The 22,997-nt window shown below is 43.2% G+C and overlaps 4 protein-coding genes across 5 annotated transcripts; 3 read left to right on the top strand and 1 right to left on the bottom strand.

Moving 5' to 3' along the window:
• Positions 1-1,224: 1,224 nt before the first annotated feature.
• On the top strand, positions 1,225-1,823 carry LOC108129163 (small integral membrane protein 8). Its single transcript, XM_017247115.3, has 2 exons — positions 1,225-1,446; positions 1,500-1,823. The coding sequence occupies exons 1-2, from the start codon at positions 1,348-1,350 to the stop codon at positions 1,656-1,658; spliced, it is 258 nt and encodes an 85-aa protein (XP_017102604.1). The 5' UTR covers positions 1,225-1,347; the 3' UTR covers positions 1,659-1,823.
• Positions 1,707-5,152, bottom strand: eIF2A (eukaryotic translation initiation factor 2A). Of its 2 annotated transcripts, none has more exons than XM_017247111.3 (5): positions 4,998-5,151; positions 4,551-4,736; positions 3,205-4,369; positions 2,857-3,143; positions 1,707-2,512 (listed from the first exon to the last, which is right to left on the bottom strand). In XM_017247111.3, the coding sequence occupies exons 2-5, from the start codon at positions 4,588-4,590 to the stop codon at positions 2,073-2,075; spliced, it is 1,932 nt and encodes a 643-aa protein (XP_017102600.2). In that variant the 5' UTR covers positions 4,591-4,736; positions 4,998-5,151; the 3' UTR covers positions 1,707-2,072. The 2 variants fall into 2 exon arrangements, 1 of the variants encoding a protein (XP_017102600.2); XR_001773546.3 differs by having other exon boundaries at positions 2,327-2,512; positions 2,572-3,143; positions 4,998-5,152.
• Positions 5,153-8,595: 3,443 nt separating this feature from the next.
• On the top strand, positions 8,596-16,348 carry LOC108129188 (uncharacterized). The gene is made up of 5 exons (XM_017247145.3): positions 8,596-8,904; positions 15,142-15,323; positions 15,406-15,563; positions 15,668-15,851; positions 15,909-16,348. The coding sequence occupies exons 1-5, from the start codon at positions 8,869-8,871 to the stop codon at positions 16,090-16,092; spliced, it is 744 nt and encodes a 247-aa protein (XP_017102634.1). The 5' UTR covers positions 8,596-8,868; the 3' UTR covers positions 16,093-16,348.
• Positions 16,349-16,821: 473 nt separating this feature from the next.
• On the top strand, positions 16,822-20,074 carry LOC108129165 (F-box only protein 33). Its single transcript, XM_017247117.3, has 5 exons — positions 16,822-17,306; positions 18,022-18,177; positions 18,235-18,339; positions 18,394-19,216; positions 19,280-20,074. The coding sequence occupies exons 1-5, from the start codon at positions 17,164-17,166 to the stop codon at positions 19,406-19,408; spliced, it is 1,356 nt and encodes a 451-aa protein (XP_017102606.2). The 5' UTR covers positions 16,822-17,163; the 3' UTR covers positions 19,409-20,074.
• The last annotated feature ends 2,923 nt before the right edge of the window (positions 20,075-22,997 follow it).

The raw sequence follows: 22,997 nt of genomic DNA, 5'->3' as shown, positions 1-22,997 counted from the left end.
GTACCAAGCAGGGGAGCATGGAAGAAGGCATGAAAAGACCGCATTTCACAGCGGAAGAGGAGCAGGAGCTACTCAGATTAGCTGAAGAGAACAGAAGCATCCTTGAAAATAAGCAGTCTGAGCGGATAATGTGGAAACTAAAGGAGCAGACATGGGAGAATATAGCAGTCACCTTCTACAGTAACACAGGGATTAAGCGCAGTGCCCCCAGCTTGCGAGTCAAGTATGATTTGCTTAGGAAAAAAGCCAAAGTTGCCCATAAGTCTTCTAATGGATGCCCTCCGCCACCCACACGAAGATTATCAGACAGAATATATAACGGGTTTCAGGATGGCGAAACCAACGAAAGTAAGAACAGTAAGTGTGGGACCATTACCTTAATAGAACAATTGAGACATCTTTTAACGATTTATTAATTTTTTTATATTGAAGCTTATAAGCTTGTTATTTTCTATTACTCACATTGCAGGCACCCAAATGGATTCACCTAAACGGACCCGTGTGGAATCTGATAACTTGTGTCAGCTGGAGAATCCTTCAGGTCTTAATTCAGACCATAGTGAAACCAATCCAGTTAACAACATTGGGCAGAGCCAACCAAATACAGCTTCCACTACACTCCCGATTATAGCTCCAGTTTTGTACAATATTAAGACCATTGATTTAGCCGATCAGCTTCAACACGAAAAATTATTACTATTAAGGGCCCAAAGATTATTTTGTGAACAGGAAAACACAAGGGCACAGGAGAAACATATGCTGGAAATGGAATCCTTAAGAGCGAAACGAGAGCTGCTGTTAATGGAAATTGCTGAAAAGAAGCAAGGCAGGAAATCGTAACGTCCCAAGTGATAAAATAAGGAACAATGGGGAAGACTTTATAGTAATAAGTCCTAGATAGTAAGGGGTAAAAATCATGTCAAAAATATTATTCAAATTATGTATTTAGCTTTAGCTCATTAGACTTTAAAATTAAATGAAACAGAAATTATCCCTATTTTCATACCGGGACTAAATTAATAGCTTTACATGTTCAAAAAATATATAAAAACGCTTCAAACGTTTTCAATGCCTTACATACATATCTATGTATAAGTATCTAATACTTTAAATTTAAATATATAAGCTATCTATTAAGTCTTCTGGCTTTCTTCTTGTAGGACAACTTGCTTAAGCGCTATTATTGAAGCTTCACTATGCAAAAAATCGAGAATCTCTTACCACGGACATGGTCACACTGGGTCAACATGCCCATTCTTTCACATGTTTATATTTACAATTGTGCAATACATCCAGATTTCCCAGCATTACGTTTATAATTTTAACTAAATCCTCTACTTGAACAACATGGCAGAGGGCAAGGATCAGAAGCCGGGAGATGGCATCCGCTCCATGCGTAGCACCGGGGCCTTCAGACTAATTAATTTTGAACTGTATACGAAACCGGTAGGAATATCATTTAAATATTTATATTCTTAATACTAGTTTCGATTTTGTAGAACAAAGTCATCATGGGTCTGGGCCTGGCGGCCGTCACCGGAGTTTTTGGATACATCGCCTATATGCGGTACAAGTACGAGAGCTTAGGATACTACGTAGCCGTCCAGGAAAATGGGCGCGAGCAGTTTTTAAAGAAAAAGTCCAATTGGGAAAACTAACTGTTGGAAGACTTCCGACCCCGAACCGAACCGAACATCGAAAGGAAATCTTTGTGGAAACATCTTTATTTACTCGGTAGCACAATTTGGTACATAAATTTGTTTTGTTGGGAGTTACTGTTTGCTTTGCCAAAAAATTTTTAAGAAATCACAATAGTAGAAAAATGTTTTTAACTAGAAACTTGTGGAAAATGTGAGCCACAAAATGAGCGTAAAACAGCAGGAAGGGACGGTCAGGAGCAGGAGGTGAAAGTGGAGTGGACTAGAGTGGAGTTAAACAAAGATGGACAAGGTGGTGTATGTGTATCACAATTACACGATCACGAACTCGAGAGCGTCGGTGTCGCCTACTCTGTGCCGCCTCCTGTTTCCCTCTCTCCGCTGCCGTCTTGCTTGAACCATCCTCGTCCCATCCTAAGCAGACAACTTCAGAGCCTTTAGCTCATCCAGGTACCGTGCTTCCATCTTAATCTTGTTCAGTTGGTTCAGCTCGAGGCTTTCGCCCTGACTGCGGCGCAACTTAAGCTTCTTGATGTCCGACAGCTTCTTGGCGACGCTACGAATCTTGCGATCCTTCTCACTGATGTTTTGGCCATTGGCCTGGCCCCCCTGCGGATGTGTTGGCTGATCGGCAGCGTTGTCCTGCTGGTTTCTTGCTCTGGGCGTGGCATGCTGCTGCTGCAGGAGTGGCTCGTCTCCGGTTGTTGTAACCGTCGATGGGGTTGCTCCTGGAAGCGCAGCCACCTCAGCTGTCGCAGAGTCCGCATCGCCGCCATTCACAGCGTGGACATCCTTTCTGACTCCCCTGGGCTTGTTCTTGGCGTTCCGCTTATTGTTGCTGCTGTTAGCACCACCTGTAGGCGGAGGAGAAATGCAAACAGCAATTAGCAAGCACATTTCCGAGCCTACTTACGGCCGCGTCTATCCCTAATCCTAATGGCATGTTAATACAAAATGTGTGAGGTGGGAGTGAAGGAGTAGCTGAATAGCTAACTAGCTGCGTGAATCTGAATCTAGTAGCGCTTATGCTGGTAGGGCCGATAGCGCCGGTTGGGGCGGTTGGTCGAGGTGCCCCCATTTGCGTTCTGACCCTCGCGCCCGCCGGTCACCACCATCTGGCACTGGCCCTGCTCGCTCCGTCGCATGATCGGATTGTCCAGGTCGTACTGCCTGTGCCAGAACTTGCGCGTCGTATTACCTGCTCCAGCACCTGCCGTCGCCGCGGCCAGTCCAGGGATGCTTGGCTGTGGCAGGTACTTGTCCGGATTCTTTCCCTCCTTCAGCAATCGCAGATGGGGCGGTGTGTAGGCTTTCTTGCTGGCCTCTGGTTGGCTCGACTTGATCCCCTCATGCTTGGCCTTGGTGATTTTTGGCTCGGCGAATGTTTTGTCCTGGAACTGCTGCCACTCGATACCCAAAAGCTCCTGACCCTGCGGCCACATGGTTTCGTGGAGAAGTGCTCCAGAATAATGATAAACCTTGAAGCTGAAAATACAAATCAAAATTGATATCTATTCCGACAGAGTTAGGAGATGGGATGACTCACCCGTTGCTAATCCTGAGCCTGGGCGCTGTTGTAGCGGTGACAAACCATTCACCGTTTGGATGCCACTCGAAGACGGTGGTGTCGGCGCACTTGAGATTCGCCAGCTTCTCACGCTTCGACACATCCCACACCTCGACGGCTCCTGGCAAATTGCCGAAGCCGGCGAGCACGATGAGGTTGCCGAACGGGTTGAAGTAGGCGCAGTTGCGCGGTCCCTCGCCAAAGTCAAAGATCACATCGCATTTGAGATTGTAGAGGGCTGCCTTGGAGGGCATGAACCCGTAGACGACCACAAACTCATTTGCTTTGGGACTCCACTTGACGCAATGAACAGGTCCCTCCTTCGAAAGTGGCACTGAGCATGTATCACCCTTGGTGGCCATGAAGTGCACGGCCTGGTTGCCGTAGTAGGAAGCGCCGCTCTTGTCCACCTCGGTGCTGGTCAGCAAGAGCAACCCGCTGCCTCGTTTATTCCACAACATTTCGACGCGGTCCGCCTGGAAGAAGCTCTTGCAGGCGACGGTTTGGTTCTGTCCCAGCGCCGGGTACTTGTAGAGTTTGCACATGGAGGGGGCTCCCTTGGCTCCCGGCGTGTAAAAGGCCAAGAACGGTGGGCTGTTTCCAGGGCCTAGCGAGAGCATTCCTCCGCGGCTTCCTCCGATCTTTCGCGAAGCTGAAGTAAATCCCTTGGTCGTACCCTCGCCCAGATCGTAAAAGAGGGCTTCCCCACCGACAACCATGGCGAAGATGGACTCGTCGGAGGACCAAGAAGGCTCCCAGTCTGTCTGGTTCTTTTGAACGATCGCGAACACTTCGTTACCGCTTGCCACCTCATAGACAAGAAGGTTAGGTGATCCTTCCGGTCGGTCCTTGGTGATAGTATAGTGCTCCCAGGTGCACAGGTAGCTGCCGCGCGGCGAAAACTTGAGGTAGAAGGCCTTGGGTCGCGGCAGTGTGCACTGCACCGGCCAGCTGCTGGTTTGGTCCTTTCGCGTCTCCAGAACCTTTACCTCAAGTCCGTTGGAGTATGCAAAGTACCGGCCATCAGGGCTGAAACAGATGGACCGGGAGCTTTTGGTCTCCTCGCGGGGCAGGTGGGACTTGTGCTCGTAGGGCTGCTTGGCGCCGGCCGTCGACCATAGCTCAACGGCCACGCTAGAGCGAACTGTGAACGGATAAACGGACAGGGTAGCACCCGATTAGTGAGCGACACGAGGTCGAGTGACTTTTCGCTTTTTTGGCTGCCACGCGGGGCGGATTTCAACGCCTCCACCGCATGGGCTCACCAGCGAGTTGGGGCCACCATGGGCGACCGTTTGGTCAATTGATTCGCGAAGGATACTCACTGGCAAGGGTAGGAACAACCAGATCCGCAGCTGCAGCCATTGTCTTCCAATCTCACACGCACACACACACAGGAACAAGCACACGCAGGCCAGACGTCGGTGATGTTGTTGTTGCTCTTGCTGATGTTGTTGTTGCTGTCTGCCCGTGTTCTGCTGCAGCCGTCAGTGTTGGTTAACGTTTATGTGCTAGACACATTCAGTGATGTAAAATATTAAGATATAAATTTTAAATTTTTTAAATATAATTTTTAATAAAATTTAAGCAACATGAAAAATGTTTGATAAAAGTTTAGCAAACCGAAAAAATTGCAAAAAAAATAAAATTGAGAAAAATATGGTAAAAACTGTTACGAAGAACGTGAATCAAACATGTTAAATACATATATTTTAGCTTTTTTCTCAAAATGCATATACGCTTTTCATATTGTCAGTTAAGTTTGTACTTACTTGTAACGTTGAACAATCAACCAAACCAAACCAAACGTATTTAGAACTGCAACAAAATTTCTGCTCTACGTGAATTTAAAAACATTTTAGTACTAACACATTCCTAACTGAAACTTCGTATATGTCAAAATGGGGCAATCGAAGGTGTGTTGATAAAAAAATTGTTATGTTTTGGAATATGTTTGGAAGCCTTCGTAATGTCCATGTTATTGGACTCATTCTGCAGACATATTGAGTGGTAACAATGCAAATAAAGAGACTCAAAATCAGACGCGGTCGTGGGCCAGGTCGTAAAGTCAAAGTTCAAAACCCGATAGAACGCCATAGTTGCTGACCAACTCCTTTGGTCCAGTAACGGGCAAAGATCGCTAACCAGCTGCGTTATGCATCCATTAAAAAATACTTCAAGGAGTTAAACCAAGTGGTTAATATTACAAGCACTAGGAAAAAGAACTGATTCATCTACTTAACGATAGACATAAAGTATAATTTTCCAGTCACCAGTAATTTTCAATTGCGCGCCACTTTAGTATTTTTTGAAAATCTCTTTATCGCCTATGTGTTGGTCACACTAGTTTATGGCCAAAGATAAGTTTGGCGCCACATGTGTTACAATCTCTGAAATGCGGAATGTTAAACCTGTGTATTTTATGTTTTCAATTTCCATTTTTTCCCTAGAATCCTATAATTTCCACACTTAGAACCTTGTTAGATATAGATCTAATATCAACACGTTTCTGTTTGTTTTTTTAGTGGTGTAGCTGATTTGATTCCTTTTATGCGATTTCTTGTCTCAAGATCTTAAGTATTTATATAATACTTAGTATTTATATAGTATTTATTTCGGTTATTATAAACTATCCCAGGACAGGATTAACAGGACTTTAGCTTCAGTTTGAGTATTAAGCTTTAAGACAATTGTTTGACCGGCTAATACTTTCCCGATCACTATTGTAGTAATCAGACTTCAGATTCTGAAAGACTTATTATTGGAGAAAAACTTTCCAAAATATAGTCAAGATATGCGCTTGGAAATTAACGCTATTTCCACTGCTTGGAATTTATAAGCACAATAATCTTAAGAAATAGGTAAAAGGCCTAAGGTTCCATTTTGTTCCAACGGGTCACTCTGGCCCGGCCAAAATTTGTAGCTTTTTGTAGCCCTCGAAGCCCGTGTAGCCCGTTTTCCAATTGCCTCCATATTATAAACATAACCCTATGGTGATAATATTTCGTTTAGGGCCTATAAGTCTTGAAGTGAAGCGCGGCAAAAAAGGCATTGGAACCCTTATTCAAACTATTCAATTCAGTAGCCCAGGTCTAATTTTCACTGGACCACTTGGACCATTCGATTACCCAAGAGTGAGGTGACGCACAGCCGTGCACAATTGGAACCCGTTCAGTCACTTTCGCTGAAAAGTGTCGGGCTGTGCGTCGATGACACTTGCGTTGACACCGCGCGCATGCGTGTCAGCCCCAAACTGGGGCTTTCGTGGGGAAAGAGAGTTGGAGCCAAGGCAGCGGCTCTCGTGTTTCGGTTCAGACAATGTTTCTTTCGTTTTATTGTGGCAATAGACGGCAGCTGCGTTTGTTTCAATTGTTACTATTCATTTTATTTTATTTATACTTGCCAGCCGAGCACTTTTTCTGCACGCCGCTACGACAATTGACTTCAAATGTCGCGCATTCGCTTGGCCACTATGAAAGTTTTTGTGGCCATTCGGCGTTTTCTTTATTTTTCGATAATAACCAAAGCGAATTGAAACTAATATAGCTTGATAACTTTCCCAAAAGAAAATGAAAAGCGTCTTATAATTATCAGAAAAATGAGGGAGATGGCGTGAGGAGCGTATTCAGCCAATCGATTATGTAATGTTATTAATGGTTAGTTTCGTTTCAAAAGATCTAAGAAACAGCCTCGAAAGTTGTTATATCCACGATTTGATTTTAGAATATTATTAAACATTATAGCCGATTACTTTTCTGTCATTAACAACTTAAAAACTGCACTCCACATCCAAGCCAGAGGAAAAGAAAATCGAAGAACCTCTATTCACTCGGATTCCTTAAAAAAAAAACAGGGTGTGAATTATCCCTGACACGGTTTGGATTATAGGTTGGATTATAGGTTGTCTTTTCTGCATCGGCTTCTGCTGTTGCTTTAACTGCCACGATTATTGTAGTTCAGGGACCGAGACAAAAATTTAAATTGTTACAAAAATAAAATTTAATTAAAATGTTTAAAGGCCCATGGGGAATTATTCTTCTGCCAGTTGCAATTTTTTCTCTATTGGCATGTTTTTGTCTCCTTTGCATATGTATCTTGTGTAGTGGAGTCTGTGGGTGCATGATGAGATCGCTTCATATTTGTCCTCGTCTAGAAGCAGAATTATCCGATCAAGCAATACCAAGGATCGGTCAACGAATGGCAGTGGTTCCCGAGGAGCCTCATGAAACGGAAGGGTTGGAGTCGGAAGCGGGGCCGCATCAACCAGAAGAAAAATTTAACGTGAATATGTCGGAGCAGCCCACATAAATATTTCTCAATATTTATGATTATTTTTTCAAAGCCAATCTTTTTTTAAAAGGCCATTACTAATTTTAAATAAATTGTTTCTTTAACTAGTGAAGTGTCTTGCATCTAAATATTCATTGAAACCTCAGGGGTTAAATCGGTAGTTTCATTTGTTACGAAGCTCTAAAAGATCTCCAGAATATTGTCCATATCTATTTCTATTTCGTTTGGCACGATTTCTTAAAAAGTTCTCAACTTATCTTGACGAAATTTAAGCTAGGTCTTAGAAATAAGTTATAGTACTAATTTAACATACTATAGGACCTTTATATTCAAAAAAAAATGTCATAAAGTTAAAGTTATTTGATTTTTTTCATAAAAGCAATTGCCAAAAATATTATATTGTTTTCTTTTTAATAGTACAATAAAAATATTGTACAATAACGTTATTATTATCTATTAAACAAATTTTATTTTATATTCATAAAAATATCCTTTTTGTGACCCGAGAATAAAATATTTTATAATTTTATATTTTATATTCATTTCAAAAACAGTAAACAATTTTCATTACACTTGAAAGAATTTGAAGAATATATTTTGCCTTATAATTATTGGAAATTATTCAAATAAACCATATACCGGAGACAAGCCAGGAGAGTTAAAAACTAGTCTCCAGCCATTCAAAGGAATGCAAGAAATTAGACTGCAATTCAATTTCTTTTCAGCACTTGTCAAGTGAAATTGAAAAATGTAATCCTTGCGGTACTGGTAGGCCCGGTAATGCTCGGGTGCCAGGGCCACATCTTCGGCTTCCTGGCCTTCGCATTCATCCAGATCGGCACCCACAACTTCTACGGGCTACAGCGGGAGCCAGAGCAGCAACGGCAACAGCACCAGCCGCGGCAACACTTGGCACGACAGCAACAGGTTACGAGTGCGAGGCGAGCGAAGATCCCATTGCCACGGCCAGTGGAAGAGGCGGCGACGCATGCGCCGCTGCAGAAGCCGAAGCCGACGCAGACGGAGACGCTGACGCCACCAAGACCGCACCAAGTGCTTAAGGAATGGTAAACGTTACCAGGTAACGTCAGTTCAGGTAGAGCGCTCGAGTTGGTCGGTTGTCAGTCGCGCGTTGCCACCAAGAGATCCGGAGCGGCAGTGGAAACAGATCAGATATCAGAGGCTGGAACCGATCCCGAAAGATACGTTCCGTGTAACTCCCGTCGATCGTGAAGTGTAGTGCCAAGACCCAAGATACGTTCAACACATAGAACACCCCAAGTGCCCAAGTACAGCCAATAACCCAAGAATCGGAGAATCACCATCCATCCAGCCAACACACACAGCTTCAAAATGGAATACCGGTGCTTAAGTAGAAGTTCTGTCAAAGTAAGTGACCCCAATAAGCACAAAAAATAAAGACACTAAGTCGGAGCGCCCACAAGGAGAGGCAGCTGCAAGATCTCTTACACGTCTCTCCGCTTTACACCTTTTTTATATTTTGCCTGAACTTGGCATTGTTCTCTGCGTCTGCGCGTCTCTGACTTTGACTTCGACTCCAACTCCGACTCCTTTTGGAAACCTGTATGGCAGTATGGCATAAAGAACTCATATAGCATGGCTATATACATATGTGGCTATCTGTGCACACATGCAGTCGGCCCCGCCCACAGCAGGCAACACCTTCGGTGGTCCATTAAGTGCCTGGCGTGGATTGGCATGGGTTGACTCGGCCAGCCATAAACTGGGACTGGGACTTGGACTGGGATGGGTTGACTCCGCGGGCTGGGCTCCGTCGCTCGCCCACTTCGACCCATTTCCGCGCCACAATCGGACGATGGCATGAATTAGCACCTTTCTTGGACTTTCTTTTTGGCCGGTCTTGACGAATTTATAATGAATTTGCTTTGGCCAAATAACTTTTACTAGACTGCGCTCTCCAAGCGCGTATACACGCTAACTCCGTGCTAACCAGGCTTAGACTATGGGTACGTGTGTGTATAGATGGTTTGTCAGTCGGGTCACGTCTAGGCCCTGGCACTGGAATTGGCAACTGCAGAGTGCGCGGCTTGGAGAGCGGGCTGGGTTGATATATGGCACGGTTTCAGGAATGTGGCAGTGGCAGGAGATCTGACCCTGCGATTGGGGTTATGGCTTGAGAACCGGCGATGCATTCCTGTGGGACCGGCTACTCTTCCGTGAGACGCCAAACGAAGTCCCTGAAATGGAGCCCGAAGATCTCCCAATCACTGGCTCTGAACTTGACCGACTTTGGAGCCGAAAAAATGCTAATCAGAGGCTAGCGTAGAAAGCAAAATCACGCCCGCACCCGCTCGCTTAGTCAACGATTTCCCTTCCTCCCTGAACACGGATTGGTGATTTCTTGGATCCGAGATTCGATCAGCTATTTGCTCAGCTTGGAGCTCGAGTTTCAGAAACTTAATCATCTTGTTCGGGCCTGGATGATTCAAGCCGAGAGTCAGACCCTAAACGCCCGAATGCCGAGCGTGCCGGGGGCAAAAGCGAAATAAAAACTTTATAAAAAGTAGGCTAAATATATTCATACTTTGATTTTTATGGGTTGCTGCCGTCTGTCTCCCAATCTGGCTGCTACCCACTCGCACAGGTAGAAAATTCTCATTCAAGCGCGTCGTCTTTGTTGTTCTTCAGCCGGAGGGCTGAGCTGGGCCGGAGCCCCGAAGAACAACGGCGGCGAGGTGGGTATAACTACTATATAGTATTTGCAAAGCGGAATTATAAACTGTTAACCACATCGTGCTGCTGAAGTTCTGGGTCAAATATTTCCGAGATCTTCATTCCCATTAGCTTCGGCTGGTGGCATCTAACCCCGGGAATATTGTCACGGATCCATGTTAATTGCCGTTTTTAGTGCTTCGCCAAAAGGTAACAGTACCCGCCCTCGAAATAATGAGCCGGATTATCCAGTGAAATCTCTTCTATTGAGCGTAATGAGTAAAAGTGTTGCTGCTCAGACTCGATTGTCATTAAAATTCCACGGTTCTACCAGTGGTCCACCGACCTCAGCCCCGGCTCTTAGCCCCGTTTCCACGGACTCGTCGGCGGATCGGACTCGGATCCCACCATCTGGTTTGGACAATGGTCGCGGTCCAAAAATGAAAGCGCCGCTGTCGTCGCTGCGCTGCGCTGCGCGGGGGAGTGAAAGGGGCCACCGTAGCCGGAGGTGGAAGCAGAAGTCAGGGTCTGTGCACTTGTCCCGCTCTTTCTCCCCAGCCCTTTCCGCGCCCCCCTCCTTGCTGTTGCGGCTGCGGTCTGGGAAAACGTGATCTGCATAGTGGCTGCGACTGTGACTGCTTCTCGAGGAAAAAACCATTGAAAGTTTTGTCGCTTCGGGGTTATCACGGCATCGAGCTTTGTTGTTTGTCGCGGAACGAAAAAATTGAAAACAACAAAAAACACGGTCTAATGGGCATCAGTGCTGAGAACCAGCAGAAGAAGCTCTTGGTTGCACTCTTACCTTTCCTAACTCGATATGATTGATCGTTTGCCGATGAATCCTCTCTACTTTTTAAAAGAAGGAAATATTCATTCAGAAACACTTAGCAATAATTGAAAAAAAATCTTAAAAAGTTAATCTTTTTAAACTTTTTTAATAATATTAAAACGCTTGTTTAAACCTGTTGTAACTATTAAACTATTAAAGTCCATCTATTATAGATGATTATTTATTATTATCTTGAAAGACTGTGCAAATAAATAGGCAATAAAATTATGTTTCCCTTAAAACTAAGAATCTATTCCTGTAAGCCATGTAATTAATTGAATTTAATTAAGATACAATCTTCAAAATTGAATAAAAATTTATATTTGGGTGGATACTTTGACCTACAAAATTAAATCTATTTCCAAAATAGATGTTTTCGGCGTAGAACCGAGTAACTAAACGATTCGGTTCAAGCCAAGTCGAAGCAAGTGCTGCACCAAACAATTGGCCTTTGCTTGTCATCAGCTTTTCCTGACCAACTGCTCCACAATCGTCGAACAAAAGCCTTTGGGAAATTGTGTCAGTCAAGTCAAGCGAAGCCGCCGGCCGAGCTTAGAAGCCACACCAACAGCACAAACCATTCTCTCCCAATTCGTTTCAATCACAATGCATTATCACTGACATCCATTGAGAATGTGGAGCTCGCCAGACGACCAGAGGCGGAGATGGACCCGCGGCTATGGGCTAAGCTTATCAATTCAGTAAACCAGTTCCAGATGCAGCCGCATCGCGTGCATCTCGGCAGCCACGACAGAGCCAAGAACCCAGTCCAAGTCGCAGTCACTTGCGGCTATTTGTACGCTGTCAATAATCTGTCCGCTGGCCGTGCTTTCCCGAATCCAATTTTCACTCTTGCAGCTGTTTGGGCTCCAATGTGTTAGAATTTAATTCATTTGTTATTAAACGCCGATGTTTGTTTAAAGATCCCCGATCCGAGAGCCGGGCTCCAACGGTGAGCGAGCGAGAGAGATGGAGATGTGGGTCGTTAACCTCGTTATAACGGCACCTGATACACGAACTGAGCCGCTGCTCTTGACAGTTTTGCTCGTCGCTTTGTCTCTTTTCGCCGTTGTTGCTGTTGCTGTTGGTGTTGGTGTTGCTGTTTCTGCTGGATTCCTTGGTTCTTTCTAGCCTGCTTTGCTTTTGTTTTGCCCTCTCATTCGCAGGCATCAAGGCAAAGAAAACGCAAAAGCAAGTAGTGCACTCAGGTGTTGAGCCGTCTTTTCTGCTGTTGTTTGTTGTTGATGTTTTTGTTGTTGTTGTTATGTAAGCCTAATGACGGGGCAATCTGAAATTGTCAACGGTTCGTCAATGGGTTTTTGATTAATGCATGAATTGCCGATTTCCAAAGCCCAATTATGAGAGCCTGCGGCTCGAAATTACAGACTGTCTTCCACAGTTCAAACTGCGACTATAGTTTCAGTCAAATAGCGCATTTCTATAGCTCGAAGAAGAAATTGTCTGGAATTAACTAGGTTTCTTTTAATTACGAATTTTTCATAACCTAGAAATTCTCAAAAGTCAGTTTAAGAATAACTGTATCTGTTAGACATTTTCAAAAGCTAAAAGTAAAATTTTCCTATAACTGCTGTTACTATCTAGTATTAACAAAGCAAAACGTTTTAAAATAATGTTTAAGAGTATTTAGATGTTATGGTAGTATAATTATATTCAAGTGCGAACTGAAAATAATTAAGTTGCCAGGATATTAATTTTTTTTACCAGAAAATCAGAATTTTCCCTACCAGATACCAGAAATTGACAATTTGACTTATGGATGTCAAACTGTATTTGCATTTCTCTGCGATCGGTCATTCGGGACAGTCATGCCGCTATCACTTCAATGAACCCGAGCAGACCTAAGAAAGTCGCCTCATTAGGAGACATACCCAATCAAGATGGCAATTACCAGGTAAAATACGTCTTGTGACAGGTTCAAATGGCAATGGCTCTTTTTGGTCCCAGGGTCTGCTTGTCTGCTTTAATGTCGAATTAAGAGGGGACCGCGAGCATTTATTAAACGAAATTGCTGAAGACTCATAAAAACGGAAAGTCCGACGGACCAACAAACGTATGGTACAACCGGACGACCCGACAAAATGACAATGACAAGAAAAGCGCGTTTAATGAGCCACAGAATTTGACAAAAGGCCATAATGCAGGAGGTACGAGATCGGTGAGAGTGGCTGGTGTCGCACCGTCAAGCTTCACTGTCTGCACGTGTGTAAGTGGCTTTCCCGCTCGTCGCCTCCGGCCCGCGCTTGGCTCCCACAGGTTTGGTAATTTCATGTAATGAATGTGAAAAGAATTAAATAATAGAATTTCGCTTTCGTTTTTCCCACCATACCAGATGCCATGACCATATACACGCAATGACCATTATGGCCCCTCGACCGCCACTCGAATCGTTGCGTTTTGGCCAAACGTCTCACTGAAAAGAAAGTTCAGCAGATGTGCGAACCGACCACGCGAACGCAACAATAAGAAACAATAATAGAAAGAAAATATTTATATCAATTAAGAAATACTTGCCGTATTTTCATTGACAGTCAGTCGGACAAAGACTGAAAGAAACTCTGCGGCCTGACCGATTATCGTGGAATGGTTGGTACGTGCAGCGATTTTCTCAGCAGAAAGCTAAGTATGTTCGGATCTTCCGATGTACAGATGTACGTATGTACACAAATACGAGCACGAAAGAAAAATGGCAAATTTTGTGCTGCAATTTTAATTCAATCCAAACTGGTTTTCGGCTCTTGATCGGGCACTTGATCAGCAGCCAAATCTGCACAGAGAAAGTGAAAGAAAATACAAGCGCGCGGCTAAATAAAAACCGCAAGAAGAGGCAATAAAAAGTTCAGACCATATTAGAAGTCAGCTTTGCATGCCGCTCAAAAATGTATCTTGTATGTCTGTATAATCATTTCTTCTCCTGCCGTCTAGCTGTCCAATGTGGGTTTCTTCTTTGTTTTTACTTTCACGTACCCTGCCTCACGAGATTGTTATTTATGAGCTTAATTAATTTGTTTATGGATTTCGGGTCTAAGCGGGTCAAGTATGTGAAAATAGAAACTTTTCATCGCTTCGAAGTTCGAACCCCCCAGAGGCTCCAGGGGCGAGGCCCTTCCAACTTTATGGCGGCCGCAGTAGCTGGGCGCCTTTAGAGCGTTTCCCAGAACTCTGCCAAAATCCCCCCAGACTACTGTGTGTTCTTGGGCCATGGTCAGGGTCAGCGGTCAAACGACAGGCCATAAAACACGTTACAACACTTACGGAAGGGCTGTCCCCAGAGTCTACATAGTCTGGCCCGGCCGGACCAGTTGGCTCTTCTGGTCAGCAAGAGCCCCGTCTGGCGATAGGCTTGCCGTTATCCGCACGGGCTTAAACTATGAAACGAATTCAGATTTATGATACCATATCTGGAAAATTGGGAGAACAAATATATAATGACGGTTGAAATATAAAATTTCAATTTAAATTCTTCAATTAACTTTTTGAAGGCCGTAGTTTGGAAAAACTTATAAATTATATTTATTGTTATATGCAAACCTTAAATTTTAAATAATAAGTCCAATTGGGCATCTTAGTTTAGATTCTTAACATTCGAGTATTAAATCGTACCTGATACGCTTTATATTTATGTTTTTGCCAGAACTTATGATTAAAGGTTTTTTTTTAAATATTGCAACCAAAAATATAGATTGTATATTTTAAAACCAAATGCATTGTCTTGGATTTGTGTACTATCCCATCTGAATCCCACCTGGAACCTACAACCCTATCTATCTTAAGAAATCTCCACTATCTTATTAAGGAAAAATGGCATAAAAATATAACAAGTTAGCACATCATTTGAGAGAAGTCACTAATATTTATATTTTGTGAGTTTATTGCCGATATTACATCTTTTGGTATCTTTTTTTTGTAAGCATCAAAAGCTTCGTTTCCGTCCTGAGGCTTATAGATTGAGATGCAAATAAATACAATGTGTGATCCACAAGAGACACTTTTTAAGAGATAAAACCTCTCGTATCTTAAGCCTGCAAAAAGTTATTCCACCGCCTAACCGTTTCGTAACCCACATCCGCACTTCATCTTTGCAGCACCTAACGGCTCTCTGCGTCATCACCGCATTCACCTGCGCCAACGCGGCTCTGTGGCCGAGCTACAGCAGCGACGATGCGCCTAGCCGGTGCGCCGGGGGGCGTGGCCTGAAGTACCTGTCCGGCGACGCGCTCACGGACTCGCCCGACTGTCTGGGCCCCAACAATGCGCCGTATCCCAGGTGAGTCTGAGTCAGAGAGTGCGGTCAGGCCGCGGTAACTTTCTTTTTAACGCCCCCTACTTGGGATGTGGAATCGCTGCAGTGCGGCCGTGGCGCGTACATTCTCCAACTGGAACGGAAACTCGCGACGTGGCCGCCAGAGCAAATTGCCTAGCACGCTGGACCCCGCCATAACCACCAGTGCTCTGCTGAGGGCCTACGACGAGGTGAACAACGAGGCCGTCGGAAGCAGTCGCTACGGTAAGTCGGTCAGGCCGTCGATGGCAATTGATCGGGTCATTTGTCCACTCATTGGGTCCACCGGTGCGGTTGATTGATTGACTCACTGATTGATTAATCGACAGGTCGCTCGCTGAAGAACGCCACGCCGGCGCACCAGTGCAAGAGTGAGACGCCGGCCCGGCTCTGCAAGACCCGCTACAACACCACGGCGCCCATGTACGGCGTGAGTCTCACCTCCGGCCAGCCCGTGACCATTGTCCAGAAGTTCCCCGATCTTTTGCAGCAAGTGGTCTTCGAAGTGTGCGAGTAAGTATAAGTAGTTTCTAGTGTTCATTTAATATATTAATGAATTCCATTTTACAGATCCTCCGAGTGCGATGTGGTTCGGGGCGAGTGCACGCAGACCTATGTTCCCTACCTGTTCCTGGTCATCCCTCTTGGACCGGTGACGCTGACTGGACAGGATTACGTGCTGGTGGAGAGCGGATGCGTGTGCAAGCCGAAGTACTCGACAGGAGCTGCCCAGGAGCCCAATATGATACCTTAGGAGTGGGGCGGGGCACTAACAAAAAACCCCCCACCCACCAGGAACACCAACAGCAACCAAAAGAACTGAGCGAGTTTTGGGTCGGAGCGGAGCTGCGCTGGCTGGCTAAATTAATGTGTACTTAAACGAGGAATTATTTTTTGTAGCGAAATCAATTTTGCAATGTTATTTAATGTTTCCCCATCTCTCATACCCCTTTTCATCCCCTCTCAGCTGTATAAAATTGAAATGCAATTTTGCTCAAAAAATAATCAAATCCTAATGTTAAGTCTAAATTTAAACAAATTTGAATTAATGCTTCTGTGCATTTGTAGCGTGTATTTATTAGTAACCCTAAAATCGTGGCATTCGAAAATGCTGAATAAAAACATTCGTTTCGATACGTAAAAACTTCTTTTAATCATGGGAAAATTATACAACTTTTTATTTTATAAGATATACAAAGATTTGAAATATAAAAGTACTCGAGAATAACCCAGACGGTGAAAAACGCTTAATAGATTCACACTAGTTTAAACCAATTTGAACTTTGAATTTTTTGCGCCATTTTTTTAGAAAGATTTACAACACTAAAAATACTCCCAGTTGAGTAAATTTCTGGTATTTAACAAACAAAAAACAGTATTGTCAGATTCCCATTTTTTATCAACGTTATCGAGGTCGATAAATTAAAAAATTTTTTAAATTTGTTTAATGAATACGATTAGTGTCAAACTATTTTTAAATTTATGCTGAAAATAAACGGGTGAAGTTCATAAATTGGAAATGTCAGGAAAGCCCCTCCATAGGAATGCTAAGAAAATATGATGTAATAAAGCTAAAAATCGAGTAAAGAAGCATAAACACCAAGACATCGAGCAAAATTCTGAGGTTCCCCCACTTTTTATATGGGATTTTCCGTGCGCTGAATAAACCAACAAAAAATCAAAAAAGAGGCTGCCCACTTGCTGGCAGGCTAACGATATCTGTCAATCCTTTGCAACACTACCAAACAAAATAAATAATTTCGACATCCCTAGCCACACTGCACTTGCACCTTTCGATTGAAACGCAATAAATATTTAATAAGTAATGAATTTTAGCCAACGCCAACCAGAATGGCACAGAATTCCAGCAGTGGCTCTAAATCAAATTTTCGATTACCTCTCGCCCGAGGATCGTCGGTCGGCCGCGAGTGTTTGCTATTCCTGGAGACCTGTCTTTTTTCAGAAACGGTAAGTTGGAGTGCCCTTGCGTGAGTGTATGTGTGGGAGGATTGAAAAAGTTTAATTTTTGCTTATTGGGCGTTTTGGTGTATGTTTAAAACTCTTTGTACTGGCCCATGTCTCGTATACCATGACAATAGGTTGATAAACACACAGACTACGTCTGTGCACTACGTCGCATTTGGCAACGTATCATGTTTGTGTTGGTCGGGGAGCCCAAGATAGGGGGAATTCCCCGAGCCAGCGAAAATTTGTTAGTAAATGGATTTGGCTCGTGCCTGGCAAGTTACACTTGTTTTCAGAGGCTCCTTGCCAAGTTATTGTAGTATTTCTTTTTATATTACATTTTTTGTTATATTAGGGAGCTGCTGACGTAGCAGGTAAGGTCAAGATAATGAAGGCTAAATGCTGACATGTCGTAATTAGCATTGCTGCAATAGCTATTGTTTACGTAGAAAAACACACAGGTATTCATTTTAGGCACTAATTTAAATACTTCCAGTATAAAGAAAACCAAAAGACGTCAATAGACTACATATATGTATGTATGTATATGTTGTACATAAACAATTTCTTTGTTTATTATTTTTTTATTTATTTTAATATTTGGAATTCACATACATATATGTATATATTTTTGTCGCAAACATTTACGTTTTAACTCGAAATCTTCCAATACGAGTGCAACGACTTTTAGTAATAAAACCGTATTCCCAAATTGCAGTTATTTTAGAAACTTTCGCTTTGAGCTAGACCTGGCCCAAGATGATCAGTTGGAATTTTTTCATCGCTGCATGTCCAACCTGGCCAGGGAAGTGACTGTGGTTTTTGACTTTCACAGTGCATTTCACATCCAAAAGATGCGTCCGCTCCTATACAAGTAAGTACAAGGAAACTATAAAAATGAGTCTGATAAATTAACCTTTTTTTGTTGCAGAGTGGCACGCTGTGATAACATTCAGGGGTTGCGTCTCCAGACACACAATGTGGGCCTAGTCGGAGTGGGAAACATGCACACCGAGCACCTAGCGGCCATTGAGCAGTAAGTAATCAAACGGATTTATAATCAATTTTTTTAATCTATACCCATTTAAAGGTGCTTCGTAGAGCCGCTTAAGCTCTTTCTCAACCGCAAGCGTCATCCTTGTCAGCTTCTGGACCTAGGTGCCATCGAAGCCCTCACCTACTATGGCTATGACTTGCTGAAGGCGATGGGCAAACCACAGGAGCTGTTGCAGCTCACCCTAGCCAGCATTAAATACGACCCTAGTCACTACCCAATCCTCACTATAGACACGACGTTGCTGCAAAAGTGTGCTGCCCTACAGGTGCTATCCCTAGACTACGATACCATATGCGACGAGTTGCTCCACACGATTCAGGTGCTGCCGCTGCGAAAGCTACTTATCGCGGTTCACGGACTGGACACTGAGGAGGAGCAACACCCCGGCGTATCGGAATCGGCCTGGGCCAATTTTGCAGCTCACTTTTCGAACATCAAGCTGGTGTTGACACTTGTCTACGCCTACGAGGCCATTGAAACGCTGCAGCACCGCGTCCTCCGCCGGAACATGCCGGTGACCCACGTGCGGCTGCTCTTCTGTGAACTGATGAACGCCGAAGCCCTCGACTGGATGTCGGTGCATAACCGCGAGACGCTCCGCAGCATCCACTACGTGGACTCGTCGTACAAGCATTCCAGTCGCATGAACTACGGCCGCCACGGCTTCCTGCGCCAGGACCCATTCGTAATGATGGCCTGGCGCTGTAAGCAGTTGGAGGAGATCGTGGTGCACGGCTACGTGATGGATCCGCATAACTTGGTGGGCATTGCCCGGCTTAGGGGTCGCCAGCTGAAACTCCTGGAGGTTTCATTGATCGAATGGGCCTCCCCAGCTTCGCTGAACGCCCTTAATGAGGTGAGTAGTGGTATATCTTTCTGTTACGTTACTTTACTCTTTTTTTTTTGTGGTGCATTTCAGGAAATCAGCACCTTGTTGGGACAGGCGTGGTCACCCACCCCCGACAAGCTGCCCCCATCGCTGGCCTTTGACTACGGAATGCGCGACCAGTTCGTGTACGAAATGCTTCGCCAAGACCTCAGCCAGTAAGTGAAAGTCGAATTAGGAACTAACTCAAAAATAACCAAAAACTGAAGAAAGTCAAGTCATCGGTGAAGAGATATACATAAGTGCAAACATGACACGTGATCCACTCGGGCGCATGCAAACTAATTTAAAAAATTGAATGTTTTAATTCTACGTAGCTAAACAAGAACCCGTCAGAGAAATGTAACCAAAAAACAAAAATTCAGCCGTTAAACTAAGTTATCAAAATTTATGTAAAGCAAACACTCATTGGCAAGCGTTTCATAGAAGCTACCTAATTTCCTAATTTTTTAATCTTTGTAATCAAAATCATACCAACCTTTGTTTGTTTGGCCAAGCGAGCAAATGGTGAAAAGAATGTTTAGGAGCAAAGCAAAAGACTTGAGCACTTGACAAATTTATGTAATTATGTGTAAAGGGGGGCGAAATGAGTTTGTTGAAACCTGCTAGAGAAACATCATTTTAAGAGCAACAACAACTGTGATTCAAACGAAAGGCGAGTGCGAAGTGTAGCCAGTGGGAGACTTGTGACAACCAACTCTCATAAACATAGCAAAGAAACAAAAACAAAAACAAAACCTAAAAACGACAACAACAAAAAATTGTTAAGCGAATTGTCTAGTTAGCTAAGTTAAAAAGTAACAAAACGAAACAAAACAAAAGAAAAAGCGTTGAAGAATGTTTGTAAAACCAAAAGTACGACCAATGTCAAATTGTTTGCTCAAAACTCAATTGGCACAAATTGTTAACCTTTGTAGTAGTGTGAATAAGTACGGAACCGGAAACGGAAATCGGCGCCCAATGTGATAAACAACAAAACAACCAGATAAGCAAATGTACCAACAACGAGAGCTCGATCCTCGTTCGCTAAGCGCCGCATTTGTGTAGTTTAAAGTGATATTAAGAACAGCATCAGCAAAGCAAATTGTAAACAAATACAACACCCACAATTAGCCAAACTCTATGTAAGACTAAAAGGATGTAAGATACATCAATACTCCTTGCCTTAGGATCGTGAAAAAGTCGCAGGACAAAAGAGAGAGATTGCACTCAAAAGATGCATCATGGTTTATACATTTTTTACATTTTATTTTTTGTTAAAACTCTAGGCGAATTAAGCTGCGACTTTTTCACGGTTTCAAAGTAAAAGTCGCGTGGGCTGTACATGCGTTGGCCAGAAAATGACAGCTTCCGGTCAAAATGGCAGGCAAAATGCAAACCCCAAAAACCAACTTTTAAGTATTTTATAGCACAGGCATTAATTTATACAACTATGTACTATATTTAACCTATGTTTGCACAAACAGCAGCGTGTTGTCACGAGTGCTGCTCATCCTCCAGAGTTGCTTACCAAACAACAAGTACAACCAAATCGATAACAACAACAATGGTACCTGAAGATCATGCTGAGCATTTAGAGAACAACAGCAACCACAAAGTACTTGCTCAAATGTAACAATCTAAACAAGCAAAACAAAAATCTATTGAAACAGAAGACTGACTGAGAGTGCTGGCTATGTTGTCAGAGCAGCTGGAGGAGTTGGAGCTGGAGCACTGGGTTCTGGGTTAATAGATCTCAAAGACAACTCCTACAACTATCCAATCGACCATCTATATTTGTATGTATGTATATGTAACCGATGCATGTAATAATTTTTGTTATGAACTGCAATAGCGAATATTAATTTTAAAATCGACTGCAATCATGTGAAAAGCGAAGCAATCGAAGAATGTCAAGCAGCAAACAGCAACTGTAACACGGCCACGATTGGGATTAAGGGGAATAGTGTGTCGGGGGACCCGTCAGATATTCAATATCCTTGCATTAGGACACATGTTTTCCCGTGGCCGTGAACCTAATTTAAGTCTAGTACGTACCATCAAGCAACACCAACAAAAAATGTGATAAAAGTGTCATGCCGCTTCCAAGAACAAGATCGAGTGCAGATTCTATCCAAAGCAGCACATTGTTGAAGCAAAGAGAACGGTAGTAAGCATTGGAAAAACAGGGCCTAAAACCCGGGATGTGGAATTATAGCCAAGGCTTTATTTCGCAGATATAGGCTGCCAAATATATTGACCCGAAGAATAATCAAAAATGTTAATTACTTTATTTAATTTTAAGATTGGAAAAACCCCTTTTTTTTTACTCAACCTGTAACTGTGAAATAAAGCACTCGGAAATCAGTTAGATCAATGCCCCAATGTCCAGCCTTCGTCAGTCTGAGGAGGGCCCTAATCAATGGATTCATTCAATTACAATCAATATAAAAATGAAAAAGTATTAATTTTTCTGTTACACTAGAGTCACTTCCAACGCTGCTGTATATGAGTAACGTTCTTTTTGTAAACTTACTACAAGAAGTATATATATTTTATACGCCATTTATTGTATTTAAATTCGAAGAGACAGAAAACAATTTTGTAAACCATTCCACACATGCTAACGTATGTACTGAACCAGAAAACCAGAAGCACTACGGAAATTGTGACAACAACAGAGTTTAAGATAAGTGATGAGCCCGAAAAAAACACCATCGAATGTAAGCGCAGCTCGATGTCGAAAATTGAAAAAGTATATATTATTTATGTATTCGGAAGGAATTGTGGAACAACACGATTGACCCGAGCCAAGAGGGGAAGGCTACAGGCGACAAGATACAGCCGTGCATTAACAACAATGTTTATATATGTATATGCAAGTTATGCTTAAAAGTTATAAGAGCAAAAGTGAAGAAAGCTGTGATACAACAAAATCCAACAAAAGGCAAACAACAACACACTAAGATAACACCAACACATTGACAACAACAACAAGTGTAACTGACAAGCCAATTCGAAACATGTGCGACCAACAAAAGAACGTTAACAACAACTTTTCCAAAGCAACAAAATAGTAAACAAAGGACGAGCAGAACGGACGAACGGAACGGCCTTGGGGAGTGTGGCCAGATTATAGAGAATTGTATAAGATCGAGACAGATCCAGTAGTAGTTAGCTTAGCAGGGTTAGAGGCGGAAAGGAACCAAAGTTCTGAGGCAGTGTTTGAGTGAAACAAGAGCACGCGGGATAATCCGATCGAGAATTAAAATCAAATGTTAACTTATACCGATATGTAGTAGAAAGCATTAAGCAAGTGCACATAGCAAGTATTGATCGAAAGCAGAGATTTTATTTCCACTTGTTTTGCCATGTCTATGATTTGTGCAAGGTTTTAAAGCTTCAATTATATAACAAACAAAAATCAAGCCAACTGCAGTTTGTGTGGCATATGCAATATCATTACCATTTAAGACAACAAAGAATTGTAAACCAATTAAAAGTAGCACACTGAATGCATTCAATTGAGAAACCAATAAAAGCGTTTGAACTTTAAAGTCCTACCCAGTCCTTTGGTGGGGGTGCTGACTTTTTCGTAGCATACTTCGTGGGTGGTGTTATGCAATCGCTCTCGAGGGAGGCGATTAAAAGTACATAATTTAAAATAATAACAACAACGGAAGCCCTGTGTGCCCCTGTCGTCAACCAAAACAAAGCGCCAACGAAGGAAGGACCTGCCCTGAGCAACGCAAGCGCTCCAGGATGTTGCGAG

This window comes from Drosophila bipectinata, chromosome 3L (assembly GCF_030179905.1).
Source record: "Drosophila bipectinata strain 14024-0381.07 chromosome 3L, DbipHiC1v2, whole genome shotgun sequence".
NCBI lineage: Eukaryota > Metazoa > Arthropoda > Insecta > Diptera > Drosophilidae > Drosophila > Drosophila bipectinata.
This window is presented reverse-complemented; position numbering and strand designations above follow the sequence as displayed.